Source organism: Coenobita brevimanus, chromosome 61 (genome assembly GCF_032717465.1).
Source record: "Coenobita brevimanus isolate Jiangsu-jjx chromosome 61, ASM3271746v2, whole genome shotgun sequence".
Lineage (NCBI taxonomy): Eukaryota > Metazoa > Arthropoda > Malacostraca > Decapoda > Coenobitidae > Coenobita > Coenobita brevimanus.
The window spans coordinates 35,372,049-35,392,977 of NC_137014.1; the positions used below are offsets into that span (position 1 = coordinate 35,372,049).

At 43.3% G+C, this 20,929-nt stretch overlaps 1 protein-coding gene and 1 pseudogene across 1 annotated transcript in view; one reads left to right on the forward strand and one right to left on the reverse strand.

Annotated features, from left to right (window-relative positions):
• LOC145403746 (gem-associated protein 5-like) overlaps positions 1 to 20,929 on the forward strand; it is a 410,271-nt gene that overhangs the window by 185,022 nt on the left and 204,320 nt on the right. The window contains exon 9 of the mRNA XM_080275424.1: positions 5,825 to 5,930. Coding sequence (XP_080131550.1) covers positions 5,825 to 5,930 — 106 coding nt within the window. The remainder of the gene's footprint in view (positions 1 to 5,824; positions 5,931 to 20,929) is intronic.
• LOC145403847 (5S ribosomal RNA) lies at positions 6,503 to 6,619 on the reverse strand (annotated as a pseudogene).

Here is a 20,929-nt window from a genome sequence, read left to right on the forward strand (position 1 = left end):
ACTACATTATCCATTATACAATTATTGGTAAAGCACGTCACTGTCGCATCACTGTATATCACTGTCACTTTCAGTATTTACTCAGAGAGTGGTACTCAGCAAAGCACGGAGTCACACAGAGAGCGACTTGGCATTCCAGGCACTGGTGTGTGCTCATTTTTCTCGTCCGAGGCCTCCGTGTGGTGTTATGACATACTCTGCAGCGGCCCTGTGACAACCTGCCACCTGCTGTAAGAGGCAATTTCACAAGCTGGTGCCGGCTCATGTAATTGCGGCACTCAAGACGGTCAGGTTGTGTGTCAGAGTGTCGCCTCGGGATCAGTGCCGTCACCTGACCAAATCGTGCAAGCAGCTGCTGCACGACAGTCTTGGAGAACTGTCTCAGGGATGGTTGCCTTATGCCCCCGACTTGTGTCTTGTAGAGGATGAAGGCGTTGAGCATGCACATATCGAGCATGTGCAGGCAAGCCTTCCTGTACCATCGGGTGTTTCTCCTGAGACAGTCTATTTCGCCAGTCATCATATCAGACTTATCAACAAGTCTCATGTTGACATTGTAATCAATGACGGCATCAGGCTTCATGATTGGCTCTCCTGTCCTGTAGCTGACCTTCCCAGTTCTCTGCAATTCCCCCTTGTGGATGGTGCTGATCATATTCACGACCTTCTTGTCATGCCACCTGATCGCCAGAAGCTTGTCTGACTTCTTCAGGTGCACATCTCCCTTGGATGAGGATGATGCTTCTGGGAAACTTGGCCACTCTTTCCTATAGCTCCGTACAGTGCCAACAGTGCCAATGCCGTGTTCAGCCAGGTATTTGGAGAGTTTCGGTGCTGTGTAGTAATTGTCTGTGTACAGCACATGATTCCCACCAAAATACCTCTCCATCAGCACTTTTACAGTGGAGCCAGAGAAGCCAAGGGGGTCTTTCCTGTTCACGTCCATTGTACTTGCAGAGTAGATGACGAAATCAAGGATATACCCCGTCTCACAGTCACACAGCACAAAGAACTTTATCCCAAAGCGGTGGCGTTTGCTGGGAATGTACTGCATGAATTTGAGACGTCCTCTGAACAATACCAGGGATTCGTCTATGACGACTTTCTGCATAGGCCTGAAAAATCGCATAAATCGATCCCTAATCCTGTTGAGAAAATCCCTCACTTTCCACAAAGGGTCAGTTTGGGACGGGTTTCCATTGTCAGCGAAGTGCAGGTATCCTAGCAGCTGTCGGAACTGATCCTGTGACATATACTTCCCAAATATTTGGGATAGAAGTAATGTCATCCACGAGCCAGTACTCCTCCAACTCATGTCTCTTGATATGGGGCATCAAAAACATCAGTGCAAAGAACACATACAGCTCTCTGATCCCGACAGGCAACCACGACACTTGCTTTGGTGAGCCAATAGGTCCCAGCCCTTCTGCTGCACACTGAGCTGCATACCTATTGGTCTCATCGCTGACATGCTGCACGATTTCGTCATCCATGAAGGCCAGGAAGTAGTCCACAAAATCATCTCCTGCGTTGCATGGAAAGGCAGGCTGTATTCCAGCATTTGTCATATCAAACGGCGGATTGTGTGGCTGAAAATCTGCACCGTCAGACCAAACAAATGCATCAACTTTCCCTGTGCGTGGTTCAGTGGAAGTGGCAGGTCGCATTGCACTCGTTTCCCCGTGAGAAGGAGCTGAGGTGGAGGCAATGGGTGAGGCAGGAGGCGAGCGGGAGGGGGGTGAGTGCGGGGGCGGTGAGTGGGGGGGTGGCAAGGGTGAGGGAGCTGAGCGGGGGGCAGGCGGGGGGGTTACTGACCTGGTGCGTGGTGAAACTTGACCCTTTCTTCCCCGCTTATCACCTCGCTTATCGCCCAGCTTTTCCTCCAAGTGCCACGCATCCCCTTTGTTCTAGGCCGGCCTGCCCTGCCTGCACAGCCTGCACGGCCTGCCTTCCCTCGCTTTGCAGGCTCTGGGAATTCATATTCCTCAGATGATGTAGACTGAGGAGAGGGCATGGCAGAAGATGAAGATGATGTGAGGGCAGTAGGGCTAGGGGAACGGGAAATGCTTACTAGGGGCTGGTGTAGGAGACGTAAGTCTGCGCTTCACTCCCTTCCCACATGCAGTACCAATTTTCCTCATAGGCGCCTTCCCTTTCCCAGAGTAAGTTGGGGGTGGTGGGGGGGAAACTACACAATCACTTTCATCACTGTCACTGTCAATGGTAAAGGGTTCACCACCAATCACATCAAAATCGTCACTACTTGCTGTAAGTGTATCACTCTCACTGCCACAATCCAGAGTTGTACTTACAGTTTTGTCCAGCTCTGTTCTAATTTCTGGATTGCTCAACCCCTTCTGCCTCGCCGTCGGCAGTTCCTTCACCGGTGTAGAGGTCGAAGGCACACTAGCACTGATCACTTGCGAGGAGGAAGCGAGCGACGATGAGTCTGGACGGAGCGCCATTCTCACGCACAGAGCTGGACAGATACTGACTGACACGGGTCAGGGCAGGGTTGGGGGGGGCCCCCTCGGGGTTGGAGGAGGGAGGTGTGGGATGGCTGGCGTGAAAGAACTCGACAGCTACTCTTGCGTGAGACAATTTGCGCACAGGAAAAACGCGCGGTGTTCAAAATATTCACGATCATTCCAGAATGACACCCGCGGTTTGGTCCAGTTTTGTCAATGTCATTCTGGAATGACACCTGCGGTTAAAGGGTTAAATCAGAGTGCATGGTTTGTAAAATATCCTGTGTGTGGTACCCTTAGGTTACTGGAGTGTGTAATTTATTCTTGGTGCCATCATATAATTTTATTAATCTCAGAGAGCCCCTGATGGTGAAGGCATTAAAGACTGTATCTAATCTCTCCTGTAAAAAAAGACTTTCCAAAACTAAATAAAATCATCTGCAGGTTGAAAAATGTATCCCCATATTCAAGGGAATAATTCTGAACAGCAGTCAACTTTGCTTTCATTACCTAACAGTTAATCAGTAAGTTCAAATGATCCCTTGCGTCTTTTTAAGAAATCTCTTTATTGAGGTTCATCATCGTACAGTTGATGTTTTCTATGGCCTGGAAGCTAAGCCAAGTACTAAAACTAGCTATTTACTTCCTAGCAGTTGTAAGAAGCATTTGAGAGAATAGAAACATTAGGTTTGTTCTGTACAGTATAAAGATTTGTTACAGCATTACTTGTGCCCAAGAGTCATGCTTAGGCCATTTCCAGTTCAAATGCTTGCTGACGCAGGTGGGTATGGGCTGGAATTTTCTTAAGTGAAACCCCCCACAAGCAGCCACTGGATGCAGGCAGTTATGGGCAAGAGCTTCTTTTGGTTACAGTTATGCAGAAATCCCGTCCATTGCCATGGTGGTACTACTCTAAACTGGCGGCTAGGGTGTGGCACCAACCTCTGTACAGTGGTGCTATGTTTCCCAAACTCGTGATACGAAACTGCTGTTATATATGTAAAAGGCATCACAAATAAGATAAACACACATGAATACAATGTTAACATATGTATTATGATATATGAAAGAACATTAAACTTATTATGCATGAAATATTTATACGGCAATGCAAAAACGTGGCATAAATATTTTACAGCGCGCTAAAAAAAAATGTTACTGTAGTTCTGGGGTGGGTAATAATGTCACAGTTATGATTATAAGATAATGTGCAGGAATATAAGTAAAAATATGCCAGTTTCTCAGTAAAAAAATAATACATTAAACCCTCGTGAACGGCAACACACAGACTGACCCGGCCAGAGCTTCCTCATGTCACTTTCCTTTTTGTCCTTGACTCAGGATGGCAGCTCAGCTAGCCCACTCCTCACAATTACATAGTCAAGCTAAATATAATGTACAATATAATGTAAAAGAAAATAACCAAAATGTATCCTAAAACACCATAGATGAGAGAGAGAGAGAGAGAGGAGGGGGGAAAGGCAGGCCAGGGGCAGTGTTGAGTGCATTGTCAAGCTGAGGGAGAGAGATAGGAAGGGAGGGAAGGAAGGAGGGAGAGAATGATTGAATGAAAACAAATGATGGCACCACAACAGTGAGGTCATCTGGTGCCATATGTAAAACAATAATAGTTTTAAATATAATTAGATATCAATCAATCAATCAATCATTTCCTGTGGCACCCCATGGGATGCATAGGGCCTCAATGAACTCTCTCCACCAATATTTGTCTCTTGCCATCTCCTTCAGGTCCCACCAACACTCCTCTCCTGCTTCTTTTTTCATTGTCCTCAACCAGGTTTCCCTCGGCCTACCTCTACCTCTTCTTCCTCTAGCAATCCACTCTGGCACATCCTGTATTAAACAACCTTCTTTTCTGTATATGTGCCCCAGCCACTTCCAGCGAGACAGTCTCACATATTCATTAACTGGTTCCACTCTCGTAATATCCCTTACTCTTTCATTTGCAACTCTGTCTTGCCACTTTACCCCAAGAATCCTTCTCAGTATTTTATTCTCAAATCCTAATACTTTCTGATCTGTTGCAATTGTACTGTACCATGACTCATGCCCGTAAATTAAAATTGGTCTAACCATGGACTTGTAAATTTTCACTTTAGTATGTACCGAAAGCATATTATTATTCCAAACAGATTTCAACATTCCAACAGCTCGCCAAGCCTGTCTAATCCTCTCCTCAATTTCATTGTTCAGTGATCCATTAGATGATACAATTGTTCCCAGATATTTAAAGTTTTCTACATTCTTCACCACATTATTCCCAATTACACAATCGATTTGGTTCTCCACGTTCATATTAATAATTTCAGTCTTTCCACAATTTATTACCAATCCCACTTTTTCTCCTTCCTCCACCAGACAATCGAGCACCCTCTGCATCTCGCAAATACTTCCGCAAATCAGTACAATATCATCAGCATAGTCCAAATCCATCAGCTTCTTATTTTCTTTCCAGTTAATTCCTGCACCTGTTCTCCTTACAACCTTTTTCATAACATAATCCATAACCAAAACAAACAACAATGGCGAAAGAACTCCTCCTTGAATCACTCCTGACCTAACTTGAAATGGATCACACAAAGAACCACCCACCATTACCTTACAAAGTACCTTCATGCAGGCTTCTAATAATACTTACAAACTTTTCTGGTATACCATAGACTCTCATAATTTTCAACATAGCTCCACATGAAACACTATCAAACGCCTTTTCAAAATCCACAAAACACATGTTAAGTGGCATTTTCATCTCATTAGCTTGTTGCATTAGATGCCTTACAATAAAAATCTGATCATTACAACCTCGACCCTTTCTAAATCCCGCTTGTTCTTCTCTTAAAATTTTATCAATTACTGGCTCTATTCTGTTCAACAAGATTCTGAAAAAGACTTTTGCAACTACAGGTGTCAAAGTTATCCCCCTCCAATTGCCACACACACTTAAATCTCCCTTTTTTGGTATTTTTATAATAAAAACAAATAAATTAATGTAATAAAAACAAATAAATTAATGTAATAAAAACAAATAAATTAATGTAATAAAAACAAATAAATTAATGTAGGCACAAGTTTATAACAGTCACTCATGAAAGAAGCAAAATTCCCCAGGGTGATGCACATCACCCTGGGGAGAGAGACAGAGGACTGGGGTATGGAAAACGTGGCAACACTGTACAGAGGTTGGCGCCCCACCCTAGCTATCTGTTTAGAGTAGTGCCACCATAGCACAAATTTGGTGAGGATGTGGTCTAAGAGTGATAGTTATGTTGCATGTCAAGCTTGTCCCACATTACAGCTGACTTTATTTATATCTGCTTTATTCCTGTTCTGTTTAGGCTTGCCATTGGAACCCAGGAGAACATTAGGATACTGAACTTTGGGAGTGAAGTTTCTTTCCAAGCACTGACCATCTTTCAAAACATCAAAGGAAAAGTTATGTCTGTAAGTATATGTACAGGTATATTTGCATTTGTGTATGTATAGTTAATGGTTATACAGTAGACCAGTTCTTGACTACTGGTACTGGTATTGTACGGCACAAAAGTTTACCATAGTCATGTGACTGTATCCAGTTTATTTCAGCTTGATGGAACTGGGCCACTCCACAACTTGAATACGGAAGTCCTGATGGCATGAAATATCATTAGCTTTAAGTATGAGGTAGATATGAGTCTTCTTAATAATACTGTAATTGACTCTTCATTCTAACTACACTTGGCCATCAGCTGTGCAGAAAGGAGTTCAGAACCCTTGTCAGATTAGAACAAACATGTACTTTGCTGTGGATTGTTCCCTTGGAAAGAAAAATAACTTATCATTTGTAACCCCATCAATCCAATGTTGTATTATTATATTGTATATTTGCTTCCGCCAGATGATTTTATTCATTTCATTCATTCATTCATTCATTGCCAGATGCCATGTATCCCAAACGGGGTGGCCAAGGGCTTAGAGTTAACTGTTTTACAGGGAGGGGCACTAATCCTCCACCAACCCCACTTGACACGTAGGGATGCCAACAGCATCTGGTGTTCCCAGGTGGTCACCCATCCAAGTACTAACCAGACCCAACGTTGCTTAACTTCGCTGATCGGATGGGAAGCGGTGTACTCAACGTGGATTTTATTCATCTTAGAAAAAACCATAAGTTGTGAAGTGGTTATTGTAGGCTGTAAGTGCCCCTCCCTGTAAAACAAATAACTCAGAGTCAAATGGCCACCCTGTACGGGATTATGGCATCTGGCAGTAGATAGATAGATAGATCTATATTTTCCATTCACGAAGGCCCTTCATCTGATTAACATTGTCTGGTGGTAGGAAAACAGTAACACAGTACAAAATATGTTGATGAGTAGTAAAAGTTTTCTGTATGCTAGCAAGCATATTTTGCATCAGTTCCAAAGAAGGGCACCTTCCAACTGGGGCGTTGATATAAGAGGGTGATGGAGCTGCTTGATTGTTCAGATGCCCATCAGTTCTTTCTCTGTCCTCCAAAAGGAAGATGGTGGACTCGGGAGAAGGCATTTTCAGCCACCAGCCCACTGGGTTCATATTTAGATATTCACTGCATCGCTCATCATTACAAAGTGACAGATTGGACTGCCAGCCTTTGGCTCAGTAACGTGGCAGTGGACTCATTTTGGCTGAGGATTAAAGAAGAATATCCAGTCGTGTGTGTGTTTTTACCTGTGATATACAGGAAATGAGCTACACTCGTGGGGTCCCGTCTCTGTTTCTTAATAAGTCAAATTTAGCTTTAAACTCATATAAGTTTTTAGACTGGACGATCTCTTTGTCCAGGCTATTCCACAGGTCTATACATCTTTAAGGAAAACTATATTTCTTGATATCCTTCAAGCAGCTTGGCTTCTTCAATTTCATTCCTTGTCCTCTTGTTACCCTCTTATCCCATACAAACAGATCTTCTCTGTCAGTTTCATTTAGTCTCATCATGATCCTGAACACTGCAATCATGTCATCCCTGTTTCTCCTCTCCTCTAAGGAAGGCAAATCTAGCTTTTCCAGCCTCTCTCTGTACGACACATTTGCCAGACTGGAGACCAACTTGGTTGCTGTTCTTTGTATTCTCGCAATCTTGTTTATATCTTTCTTTTTGTGTGGGGACCACACTACTGCTGTATATTCTAACCTGGGGCAGATCATGGCCACTATCAATTTTTTCATCATTTGATGAGATGCAGTTTTAGTTTATGTCAGGTAGGGGGACCACTGATGCTATACAATATTCATTGTTCGTTAGCTTCAGGAAAAATATATTGGTAGGGGAAGGGATCTTTATTTTGTTTTTGTTGATTTGGAAAAGGCCTTTGACAGAGTCCTTAGAGAGGTGGTGAAGTGGGCAATGAGAAAGCTTGGCTTGGAGGAGTGGCTGGTTAGGGTGGTTATGGCTAAGTATGTGGGTGCTCACACCCAGGTAAAAGTGAATGGAGATTTGAGTGATGAGTTTTCCGCGAATGTTGGTGTGCATCAGGGGTCAGTCTTGAGTCCCATGTTGTTTATCATGGTACTTGAAGCCCTTACATGTGACTTTAGAAACGGACTTCCATGGGAGTTGTTGTATGCTGATGATTTGGTGTTGATTGCAGAGAACGAAAGGGAGGCAGAGGAAAGGTTTAGGAAGTGGAGAGATGGTATGGGGCACAAGGGTTTAAGGGTAAATGCAGATAAAACAAAAGTGATAATATCTAGGGTTGGTGGTGGTACTGTCAAAGAAGAGGGAGAGTGGCCATGTGCAGTTTGCCACAAGGGCGTGGGAAGTAATTCCATCTTGTATGGTGTGTGTGATAAATGGGTGCATAAGAGATGTAGTGGTATCAGAGGTAGACTGCAAGATAATGCTGATTTTATGTGTACGGCGTGTCGGGGTGAGCAGGTGGAGATTGTCAGATGTGAAAGGATTGAACTTCCTGGTGAATCTCTTGAGTGTGTGGAAGAGTTTTGTTATTTGGGAGACATGTTGTGTGCTGGAGGTGGGGCTGGAGCTAGCTCTGTGGCTAGGGTGAGAAGTGGTTGGAAGAAGTTCAGGGAGATCTTGCCTCTCCTGACATTGAGAGGACTCTCCCTATGTGCTAAGGGGTCTTTGTATGCAGCATATGTTAGGAGTGTATTGCTATATGGTAGTGAGACTTGGGCAATGAAGGAGGAAGATATTCGCCAGCTCAGACGTACTGAAATGACAGTGATTAGGTGGATGTGCAGTGCGTCCTTGCGTCCAAGGCCTGGAGGGGCTGGGTATACAATGGAAGAGTTGAGAGGTAGGATGGGACTGGAGTGTATTGGTGTTGTGATGAGGAGAGGTAGATTGAGATGGTTTGGACATGTGGAGAGGATGGGGGATGATAATTGGGTGAGGAAGGTGAGAAGTGTTAATATTGGGGGTGGGTTATGAGGGGTAGACCGAGAAAGACATGGGACGAGGTCATTAAGTGTGACCTCAGGGTTAAGGGCCTGAACAGGGAGGCTGCAATGGATCATGCAGCGTGGAGAGCCGCCATTAGGTGACCAAGACCAACACATGCAAGCATGTTGGAGCCTTTAAAAATGAAACTAAACGAAACTATTCCTCATCCATGTAATGAAATGCTACTCGTATGTTAGTCAAGAGTTTATACGTCTTTCTAACTATCTTCTTCTTATGTTTTTTAGGTGACAAACTATCCCAGACAAGTACTCCCAAATCTTTCTCTTCTCTCTCTTTTGTGATTGGCTCATTACCCATCAGATAATTCAGTGATGGCCGCTTGGTACTTTTACCCATTTCCAATATTTTACACTTCTTTACGTTGAATTTCATTTTCCATATCCGGCTCCAATCATGAATCCTATCCAGATCCTCCGGCAACATTTTACAGTCTTCCCCAACTTCTACTCTCCTCAAGATCTTTGCATCATCAGCAAACAGACTTGCATAACTGTTCACTCCATCTACTATATCATTTACGTAAGTCAGGAACATTACTGGCGCCAACACCAAGCCTTGTTGGACTCCACTTGTTATTTCCCTCCATCCAGACATCCTATCCTTAATTACTGTCCTCATTTGTCTGTCTTTCAAAAGTCTTTCATCCATTCCCAGTTCCCCTTCAATGCTCCTATATACATGTATACTAGTTTCCACATTAGTCTCTTATGGGGTACACTGTCGAAGGCCTTCTCCAAATCTAAATACACACAATCCACCCAACAGTCTCGCTCCTGTACCACGTCAATCGCTCTTGAGTAAAAGCTCAACAAGTTGGAAACACTTGACCTTCCATTTCTGAATCCATACTGACTTTCAGCCAAAATATTCATCTCTTCCAAGTATTTTATCCATCTACCTTTCAGGATTCTCTCGCACAATTTTGCGACCGTGCTGGTTAGGGACACTGGTCTATAATTCAGGGGTTCTTTCCTGTTTCCTCCCTTATAAATTGGTATCACATTTGCCCTCTTCCATTCTTGAGTCACTTTCCCCCCTTCCAGAGAACGCACAATTAAACTGTGAATCTTATTCACTAGTTGTTCTCTGCATTTCTTCAGTACCCAATTAGAGAGTCCATCTGGTCCTGGGACATTCCTTACATCTTGAGTTTCCAGTAATTTATACACATCCTGTACTTCTACTTTTATATCTTTTATCACTACATTTCTAGTCACTCCCTCCCCTTCCACAAACTCCTTTTCTTTAGTGAAAAACGATTGGAAACATTTGTTCATTATTTCAGCTTGCATTGGCCTATCTTTATAGACCTGTCTTTCTACATTCAGTTTGGTTGATTCCTTCCTTTTGTTTCAGTTAGCCAATGACAAATCTATAAAACAGTTTGGGTTCATCCATACATTTGTGTATTATACTGTACCTTTTTCAAAATTCCTTTCTTCCTGTTTGTGTGTTCTTGTGTATTCATTTCTAGTTCTTTTATATTCTTCCTTTGTTCTGTTGTTATCTCTCTCTCTCCAGTTGTTCCACACCGTGTCTCTCTCTTTTTTTTTTTTGCTATAATACACCTTCAATTAAACCACTCCTTTTTCCTGTTTTCTTTCTCCCTTACTCTTGGTACAATTTTTTCCACTCCCGAATTATAGAGGTCTAGAAAGATATCCCATTTCTTCTGTATCTCTCTTGTTTCTCTGAGTTTTCTCCAATCCGCATTTTCGAAAAATTTTCTCAATTCTGTAAAATTTGCTTTCCCAAAGTTGTATCTTTCCTGCCTATAAAGCTCATCTCTTGGCTCTATGTTCCCTATTATCATCTGGAACTCAGTGACCACGTGATCACTTTTTCATGTAGGGCACAAATATTTCAGAGATTCTGTTACATCAGGTTCTTTGGTAAACAGTAAGTCTAATCTTGCTGGTGTGTCCTCACCTTGGAACCGTGTCTCTTCTTTGACCCATTGCATCATCATATTGTTCATTATTATATTTAATAATATAGTGCCCCACCAATCTTTGCTGCCTCCTGAGTCCCATTCCTCCCATTTCACCTCTTTGCAGCTAAAGTCTCCCATCCATATTATATTGCTGCTTTTCTGAATTATTTTCTGTAAATAACTAGCCATGTCTGACAACATCTGGTATTCACCATCATTCCTTGCTCTTGTCTTAGGGGGAACATACACTACTGCCATATCTCTCATGCTATTCTCTCCAGTTTCTAATTTTATATTTATCACTTGAGCCCTGCCTACTCCCATTTCCACAGTATCTACATTTATGTTGTTCTTCACTGCTATCATTACTCCTCCTCTCATTTTTTCTTTTCTGTCTCTTCTCCACAGTTTGTAATTACCATCTCCCATATGAACATCAATATCTTCTCTTAACTCGGTCTCTACAAAGAGACCGAGAATAGCATGAGAGATATGGCGGTAGTGTATGTTCCCTCTAAGACAAGAGCATGCAATGATGGTGAATATCAGATGTTGTCAGACATGGCTAGTTATTTACAGAAAATAATTCAGAAAAGCAGCAATATAATATGGATGGGAGACTTTAGCTGTAAAGAGGTGAAATGGGAGGAATGGGACTCAGGAGGCAGCAAAGATTGGTGGGGCACATATATATATATATATATATATATATACAGTAAATCCTCATTTTTCGCAGCATGGATGTTCCCCCAGAACCACGCGAAATGCGAAATGTTGAATTGTGAAGTTAAGAATCAATGGGACAAGTAGAGGAGCGTTCCGGTGGGACATGTACCTACCCTATCAGAAAGTACTATAACACCAAACAGGCCCTACCCAAAATTAAATGAAGAGTGTTTACTATTGCTAAAACAGCATAACACAATATGTGTCTGAAAAGACATTAAAGCTTTTATAGAGAGCTGCAACACCAAAAATCCTTCCTAGAAATAAAGTGAAGACTGGCCTCTCTGGGGAAGCCCCATCGCCTATGCCGAAGCCCTCGAAGTTGAATTCAGGCTCCAGCACTCCACTTCTCCTCTTTCATGCACCCGTGCTGGCACGTCTAAGTCTTTCAGAATAGCAGCCACATTCTGTCTCTCATGAAAATATTGTGTGATCTGGGCTTGTCTCTGCTCCTTTATGTTTCTGTTGTAGACGGCCATCACTTGAGACTTCAGATCACTCAAGGTCGATAGGATGTTGGTTGCCTCAGGCATAGTTCTGGTGTATGCATCGAAGGTGGTTGCCATGTCGGTTATGGTGGACAGGGTGGTTGCAAGATGGCTGCCAACAAATAAGCATTGGTTTGTGTCATTGACTGCCAGCTGGGAGCATTGAATTGTGGGGAAATTCGCGAATTATGAGACAACTTGGAAACTGTTTCTTGCACGAAAAACGAGACCTCGAAGTAAAATGTGTCCAAATACGGGGACTTTAGTGTATCTTCTTCTTCTTTTCCTTTCGGCTCTCCCCTTAGGGGTCACCAAAGCGGATCACCCGTCTCCATCTTGCTCTGTCTTCTGCATCTTCTTCTCTTACACCTACCACCCGCATGTCCTCCTTCACTACATCCATAAACCTTCTCTTTGGCCTTCCTCTCTTTCTCCTGCCTGGTAACTCCATTTCCAGCATCCTCCTCCCAACATACTCCTCATCCCTCCTCTGCACATGTCCAAACCATCTCAGTCTCACCTCTCTAGCTTTGTCCCCAAACTGACTTACCTGTGCACTCCCCGTAATATGTTCATTTCTAATTTTGTCCATCCTTGTCACTCCTAGTGAAAAATTCAACATCTTCAATTCTGCTACCTCCAACTGTGCCTCCTGTCTTTTTGTCAGTGGTACTGTCTCCATTCCGTACAACATGGCTGGCATCACTACAGTCTTATAAACTTTCCCTTTCATTTCTGCAGAGACCCTTCTGTCACAGATCACTCCTGTCACCTTTCTCCACCCACTCCATCCCACGTGCACTCTCTTATTTACCTCTCTGCCACTCTCTCCGTTAGTTTGTACAGTTGACCCCAAGTATTTGAATTCATCTACCTTTGTCACCTCTACACCTTGCAGCGTCACGGTTCCCCTGTCATGTCTCTCATTTACACACATGTACTGAGTCTTGCTTCTGCTTTCTTTCATTCCCCTTCTCTCCAGTGCATATCTCCACCTCTCAAGCTCTGCCTCAGCCTCCTCCTGGCTCTCACTACATATCACAATGTCGTCCGCAAACATCATTGTCCACGGAGGCTCATGTCTAATCTCATCTGTCCATCACCATTGCAAACAAGAAGGGGCTGAAAGTCGATCCTTGATGCAATCCCACCTCCACCTTGAAACCCTCAGTCATTCCTATTGCACATCTCACTGCTATTACACTATCGTCGTACATGTCCTTCACCACCCTCACATACTTCTCTGCCACTCCTGACTTTCTCATACAGTACCACACCTCCTCTCTTGGTACCCTATCATAAGCCTTCTCCAAGTCTATAAACACACAGTGCAACTCCTTTTGGCTTTCTCTGTACTTCTCCATCACCATTCTCAAAGCAAATATGGTGTCTGTAGTACTTCTCCCTGGCATGAAACCAAATTGCTCCTTGCAGATCCTCATTTCTCATCTCAGCTTAGCTTCCACCACTCTTTCCCATATCTTCATTGCATGGCTGATCAGCCCTATACCTCTGTAGTTGCTGCAGCAGTGCACATCACCCTTGTTCTTGAAAATCGGAACTAGAATACTTTTTCTCCACTCCTCCGGCATTCTCTCACCCTCCAGGATTTTGTTAAACAATCTGGTGAACCACATGACAGCCGTCTCTCCTAAGCTCCTCCGTGCTTCCACTGGTATACCATCTGGGCCCACTGCCTTACCATCCTTCATCCTCTTCATGGCATTCCTCACTTCCTCTCTGCTGATCTCTTGCACTTCCTGATATTCTTAGTACACTCTCCTCACTTGTCAGTACATTGCTATCTGCATCCTTTATCATTCTAACGTGCTGCACATCCCGCCCAGCTCTGTCTCTCTGCCTGGCTAATCGGTACAGATCTTTTTCCCCTTCTCTACTATTCAACTTCTCGTACAGCTTCTGGTATGCCTTTTGCCTTAACAACCTCTTTCTTGGGTATGTTCTGCGTCTCCTTATATTCCCGAATGCTTTCTTCATCTCTGTGTCTGTCCATATTCTTCTTTGCCTGCTTCTCCCTATTTATGCTATCCTGTACCTCCTCATTCCACCATCAAGTCTCCTTGTCTTCTCTCCCCTGTCCTGATGTCACCCCAAGTACCTTCTTGGCTTTCTCCCTCACCACTTCTGAGATAACTGCCCATCCGTCTTCATCTTCCCTGCCTTCGAAAGCCTGGCTCATCTCATCCCTAAATTTACTATTGAAGTCTTGCTCCTTCAGCATCCACCACCTAATCCTTGGTTCAGCTCTCACTTTCCTCCTTGTCTTCACTTTCTTACTCATCTTTCCAACCAACACCCTATGCTGTTTTACTGCACTCTCCCCTGGCACTACCTTACAATCACTGAATTCTTTCAAATTGCATCTCCTACTTAGGATATAATCTATCTGCGACCTTCTTCCCCCACTTAGTGTATACTGTATATATATATATATATATATTTAAGTCCTATTATTCGGCAGCTGATTATTCGGTAGATCCGACATTTCGGCAGTTTTGAGAAATAGTCCCTTTTACGAAAATCTTTGATTGTTTGGCAGATGTCCGGAATCATCTCGGCAGTCCAGGAATTGTTATCTGTGACTTGTAGGCCTAATGTTTCATTACACTTCTGTATGTTCCCTAATTTCTATATTTTTTCAGATTCAGGTATAGTACTGTATTGATTACAATATTGCACATTATCATACAGTACAGTAACCACTCCTACCAAATTAGCAGGGGTTACGTTCCAAGTCCCCTTGCAAATTCTTTCATTCTTTCATTCTTGACGTCTTCCTGAAAATGACATTTACCAGTAATTGCATAGCCCATGAACCTCTGATACTGTAATAAATGTTGCTTGTTAAATCAGTTTCCCCGTTGTTTTTAGCTGTATGGCTGTGACAGCTTTAGTATTTATATTCCTCAACATAATGGTGGAAGGGACTGTCCTGTTTAACTAAACTCGACCTAACCGAGTTTAACTGTACTTAATAATTTAACCTAATGTAACCTAACCTAAAGTCAGAAAATACTTAAAAATAAACTGGAGGAATATGAATTGCTAAGGTCTGTGATGAAAGTTAAATGTACATTTAGCGCTCAATCTTTTGTTCGTTTTTGTATTTAATGTGAAAGAGAGAGTATTGATTCAAACAGTAAAATATCCCATTAACCCCTTAATAACCTCTGGCACTGAACAACCCTTCACAGTACCGATGTCAGTGATGTCAAGTTAGTATGAGCTATAAAGAAAACTGGACAATTATGGGGAGAGAACGAAGGTCACTGGTACGTTTACACGACTCTACGCTACGATTCCGACAATCAGGCTGTTGGTTAATCTCAGATGTTTTCGCCCATTTGGTACATGCACTGTAACTTTATCAATTTTTCCGTGACTCAAAGCGAATCATAGCATGGGTTTAGGAAGCCAAATAACACATTGCTAGGTGAGCCAGACGATTATCTTCACATCTTTAAGAAAAATAAATTGATTTCAGAAGAATGGAAGAAATTTACTCTATGTACTCAGAGAGGGATTAAATTTCTTCCATTTTCTTAAAGATGTGAAGATAATCGTCTGGTGCACCTAACAATGTGTTATTTAGCTTCCTAAACCCATGCTATGATTCGCTATGATTCACAGGAGAAATTACAAAGTTACAGTGCATTTACCAAATGAGTGAAAACATCTGAGATTAACCGACCCCCTGACTGTTTGGAACCGTAGTGTAGAGTCGTGTAAACATGCCAGTGACCTTCGTTCCATTCCCATAACTGTTAACAGTTTTTACATAGCTCACTAACTCGACATCACTGACATCGGTACTGTAAAGGGTTGTTCAATGCCGGAGATTATTAAGGGGTTAATGGAATACATTCCTGTTTCCATCAATACTCTCCCTTTCACATGTAAACAAAAAACGAACAAAAGAATGAATGCTAAATGTATGTTTAACTTTCATCAGAAAGACCTTCCCCAATTTATATTCTTTCACTTTATTTTATGAAATTTTCCGACTACTTGATTTTGTGTTTGGAAAAATTATTGTAAACAGTACTCACTCCAAACATATTTGTAATAATATAAGTAGTGATGAGTTCACCAATACAAGTGATGTACTGAGCTGGTAGGTAGTATTCCGTATCATTTCAGCCATCCAGGAAGTGTTATCTGACTTGTAGGCCTACTGTGTCATTACACTTGTATATGTTCACTAATTTATATATATATATTTCAGATTCAGGTATAGTACTGTGTTGATTGCAGTATTGTACAGTATACAGTACTCACTCCAAATACAGTTGTAATACCATAAGTGGTGATGACAGTGTTCATCAATATATTTAAGGTACTGAATGGGTAGGTTTTTGATTATTCGGCAAATCCAATTTCTTGGCATCATCCTGGTCCCATAGATGCCAAATAATAGGACTTTTACTATATATATATATATATATATATGTATATGTATATACTGTATATATACAGAGAGAGAGAGACAGACAGACAGAGACAGAGAGAGTTGTGGTGAGTCAGCGTCATGCCGACATAATTTTGGATCAGTTCTCAAAGAGAAAAGCAAGAAAACTGAATCTCCATTAATGTATATACAGTGCTATCATGGCATGCAGAATTGCTGATGGCAAATTTATGTAACTAGAATTGGTGTTGTTTTTTCATTTTAGTTGATATAGCAGTTATAGAGTACCAGTATACATTTACATTTATTTGTCTGAGTTTGATAATCTTATGTTTTTGTTAATCATTGTTTCCTTCTAATATATATATATATATATATATATATATATATACAGTAATCACTCCAATATCCGGATCAATAGAGCCATCGGTAGGTTCGGATATTGGTTTTGTCCGGATATTGGGCCCCAGCTTATGGACTTGTACTTACGGACCCTAACACAGAGAAACACCTATACAACTCCCTCCGGACATGCATAGCACCTATTTAACACCCAAATCACACCAATAAGGCACATAAATGACTGAAATAAATGCAATAGACACATAAAATGTGGGTTTAGAAGTATGTTCATACATTAATAAACATTCTGGTACTTATGGACTCTAACCGAACCTAACCTAACCGAACCTAACCGAACTCTGAAAAACACATTCCTACTGCACATGCATGAGGTAAGTTTAGTATGGAAAGAAGTACAGTATGACACTTTCTGGTAAGTATAGTATGGGAAAAAATACAATATGAAACATTCTGGTAAATATAGTATGGAAAATAGTACAACATGAAACATTCTGGCTACTTACAGCAAGTCCCTGGCCACCTCGATGAATAACCGCCTCCTCTCGGACTCTGACAGTAAGAACGATTTCCTGAAGCACTTGCACTACACTCTTCCTGAAGTCTTGCACTGAACTTAGTCACTAACACACAGAAGTCCGTTCTTTTCACAGTGTTCACTTTAGTCCAAATAATGTTCATTAAATTTAAGTGTTGCACATTAACTTTTCCCAAGTTTTTTTAAGTTTCCAAAGCCAAAACAAAGAAGGTTAGTTACGTTAAATTTCTTTTCTACTTAGTCTTTTCTCCCAACTTGAAAACCTTAACACAACACACCGTTTTTTTCACTGCACAACACTCAAAATTCCCGTGTGGTCTAGTGGAGAAGTTCTTGCTGTTTATTCACTGTCAGAGCCCAAGAGTATCACTGGCAGGCGTCCAAGGGGTGCATCGGTGGGTAGTGGTGATGGCGTACCGACTACAGAAGACTCTGAAGACAGCCGCAAACTCACGTCGAGCGGTGACTCCACTGTAGCTGATGTGCTGGGCTGTGGCTCGGAGCATGAGGGCCTGTCTTGGTGAGGCAACGGAGTGGAACCAGGGCTTGGCACAGCGGGGGTCACGGGCCTGAAAAAACTGTCAATCGTTGACTGACGCAAGGACCGACGATTCTGGCGATTGATGATGCGCTGCCGGAAAGCACGCACTTCCTCCACGAGTCCCAAGGGCCCCATCTCCCTGTTGCAGTCCGGGTGTTCCAGGTAGTCTAGGACGAACTCTAGATGTTCCCGGAGTGCGCTCAGCTTGGGGATGGCTGGAGTAGTGTCCTGCTGGGCGGAGTCTGCATCATCATCGCCTTCGTCGTCGGAATCTTCAAGTTCGGGACTGACACCAGCAACCGAAGACGCGATCTCGATATCAGACAACGTCTGATACCCAGGATCGCCCTCGTCGTCGTCCAACCACTCACGAACATCGTCCACATCAACATCGTCGCCGTGCGTACGTAGCCGTGCATGGAAGTCATCCACGTCAAACCCTAGGAAATCGTACTCCACATCTGTTCCGAGAAGCAGACGAGACCAACCATTTTCAAGAGTTTTCACAGGGACTTCCTTCCATGCACTAGCCCAGTTGTACAGCGCAGACGATGTTGTAGCGGCGAAGGTTTTCCAAAGTCCGCTTGCCTCGAGTGTCACGTCCTTCCCTGCGCTCGTCCTCGTCCTCGAGAACCACCATCACCTCGTCCAGGAACTTCCGACGGTACAGGCGCTTTGTTGCCACGATCACTCCTTGGTCCATTGGTTGAATGAGAGCAGTCGTATTAGGTGGCAGAAACATGCACCTAATACGGCCATTCTCAGCAACCAAGTCCTTGTCGCACGGGTGGGCAGGTGCATTGTCGAGGAGAAGGAGAGCCTTTACCTGGTCGCGAGGAATTCCCAGTGTCTTCGTCTGGTAATGTATGACCTCCTTGACGAAGTGATGGTGAAACCAGTCTTTGAAAATCACAGCTGTGAACCATGCTTTCAAAGAATGGTACCATACGACAGGAAGGACATCCATCACCCCACGAAGGCACCGAGGCTGCTTTGCACGGCCAACAATAACGGGCTTAAGCCGGTGCATGCCGTTAGCATTGGCACAACACAAAGCAGATATCCGTTCCTTAGAAAGCTTGCGGCCAGGTACACGCTTCTCCGTCTCATCGGCGAGAGTGTTCGTTGGCACCGAGCGATAGAATAGGCCAGTTTCGTCAGCGTTATAGACTTGACCGAGAGTGAGGCCCTCCCTGTCGATCAAGCCTTTCACCTTGTGCCGAAACTCGTCCACTCCATCCTCGTTAGCGTCCAATGCTTCGCCATGTGCTTTACGGTTAGTAAGGCCATGTCGCAACTTGAACGCGAAGAGCCAACCCTCGGATGCCTTGAAGTCTAGGGCGTCGTGAAGCCTTGCAAACTTCTCAGCAGCAGCCTTCAGCTCCGTTCCACGTACCATCACACCAGCTGCACGTTGCTGTCGATACCAAATCAACGTGGAGCGGTCGATCTCTGCATACTTGGGAGTAAACATAACCTTCCTCTCCACGTTGCGTTTGCTTCTCGACGAGAAGTCAGCCGTGTACTGCATGAGCTTGTCTCGGGAACGCTTGATATCAAACAAAGTCGACCGGGCCAGGTTGAACTCGCGGAGAATGCGAGAGGAAGACCAACCCGCATCAACCTTCTCCAATATCTCCCGTTTCTTCTCCAGAGTCAGCACCACTCTCTTCCTTTTCTCAGGAGGCGGGGCCATCATCACACACACTAAGAGTAGGGCAGAGAGCAGCAGGAGGCCTTGCAGCAAGTATGGCACCACCACAAAAGCGAGCACGTGGGCAGCCATGACGAAGAGCGTAGGTCTTGTCGCGGTGAGAGACAGGCAGGAAGTGGGGAGGATGCAGCGGCGCTCTATCGGACGTCGGAGGAATGACGAACCAAAACAATGCTCTCACGCGGCGCGCGCGGCAAGTTCAAATTACGGACGGAAAAAATCGATTTTTTTTTCCAATTTTTTTGGATTTTCGGACCATTTTGGGAATGTTTGATCCCAGGACGATAAGGTTCGGTTAGTGGGGATGTTCGGTTATTGGGCGTCCGGATATTAGAGGGATTACTGTATATCCATAACATGTATGCAATAGGTCAACTCTGGAACTGTCTCCCTTTGTCTGTATTTCCTGCTTCCTATGATCTCCAATCTTTCAAACGCAGTGTGTCCAGGCATCTCGACATGAGCGGATCTTGAATTTGGCTCTCTCTTGTGTTTTGTTGTTCTTTTAGAAGGAACAGTTATTGCGGGCTTGCAGTCTTTGGTTCCTTCTTCCTCGCATAAAAAAATAAAATTAAATTAATGAGAACTATGGTTACTTAAGCAATATCTGTTCAAAGTATTAAAATGATCAGCTCGAATGAGTGCTAGAGCTCTTGTTACCTGTGATCAAAGTAGAAATCAGGTACTATATATATATATCTGCCCTTTCCTCTCTTCCATCCTTCTTTCCTTCCATCCTCTTCTGTCTTTCTTTCCTTCATTCTTTCCTTGTCCTTCTGCCTACGGGTGACTTTACACTCCCTCTTCTGTCTTTATTTCCTTCATTCTTTCCTTTCCCTTCTGCCTGTGGGTGACTCTACACTGAGTGACAAGCCAGATGGTTTCCTGTACACCAGGAAACCATTTACTACGCTGGGTGGTAACCATATAACCAAATTTTGGCACCTGGTGGTTTGATGGGTATTTATTGCACTCCAGTTGGATTGAGCCAGTGAAGGTTTATATCCAAGGGGTGGTTGGGGTTGATTGCTCACATAATGCCACTCAGGGATGAGTGAGGCTGGTCACTCTCATCTTAAATGTCGAGACCAACTGCCTAGCCCCAGGCTCTTACGCTCATTATGGGGCAATGTAGGATTGGATGATAGATTGATGGATATATATATATATATATATATATATATATATATATATATGGAGCCTCTATGGTATAGTACCATGTGTTTTCGTACATGGGAGAACGAGGGTTCACGTCCCGCCAGGGTAGTA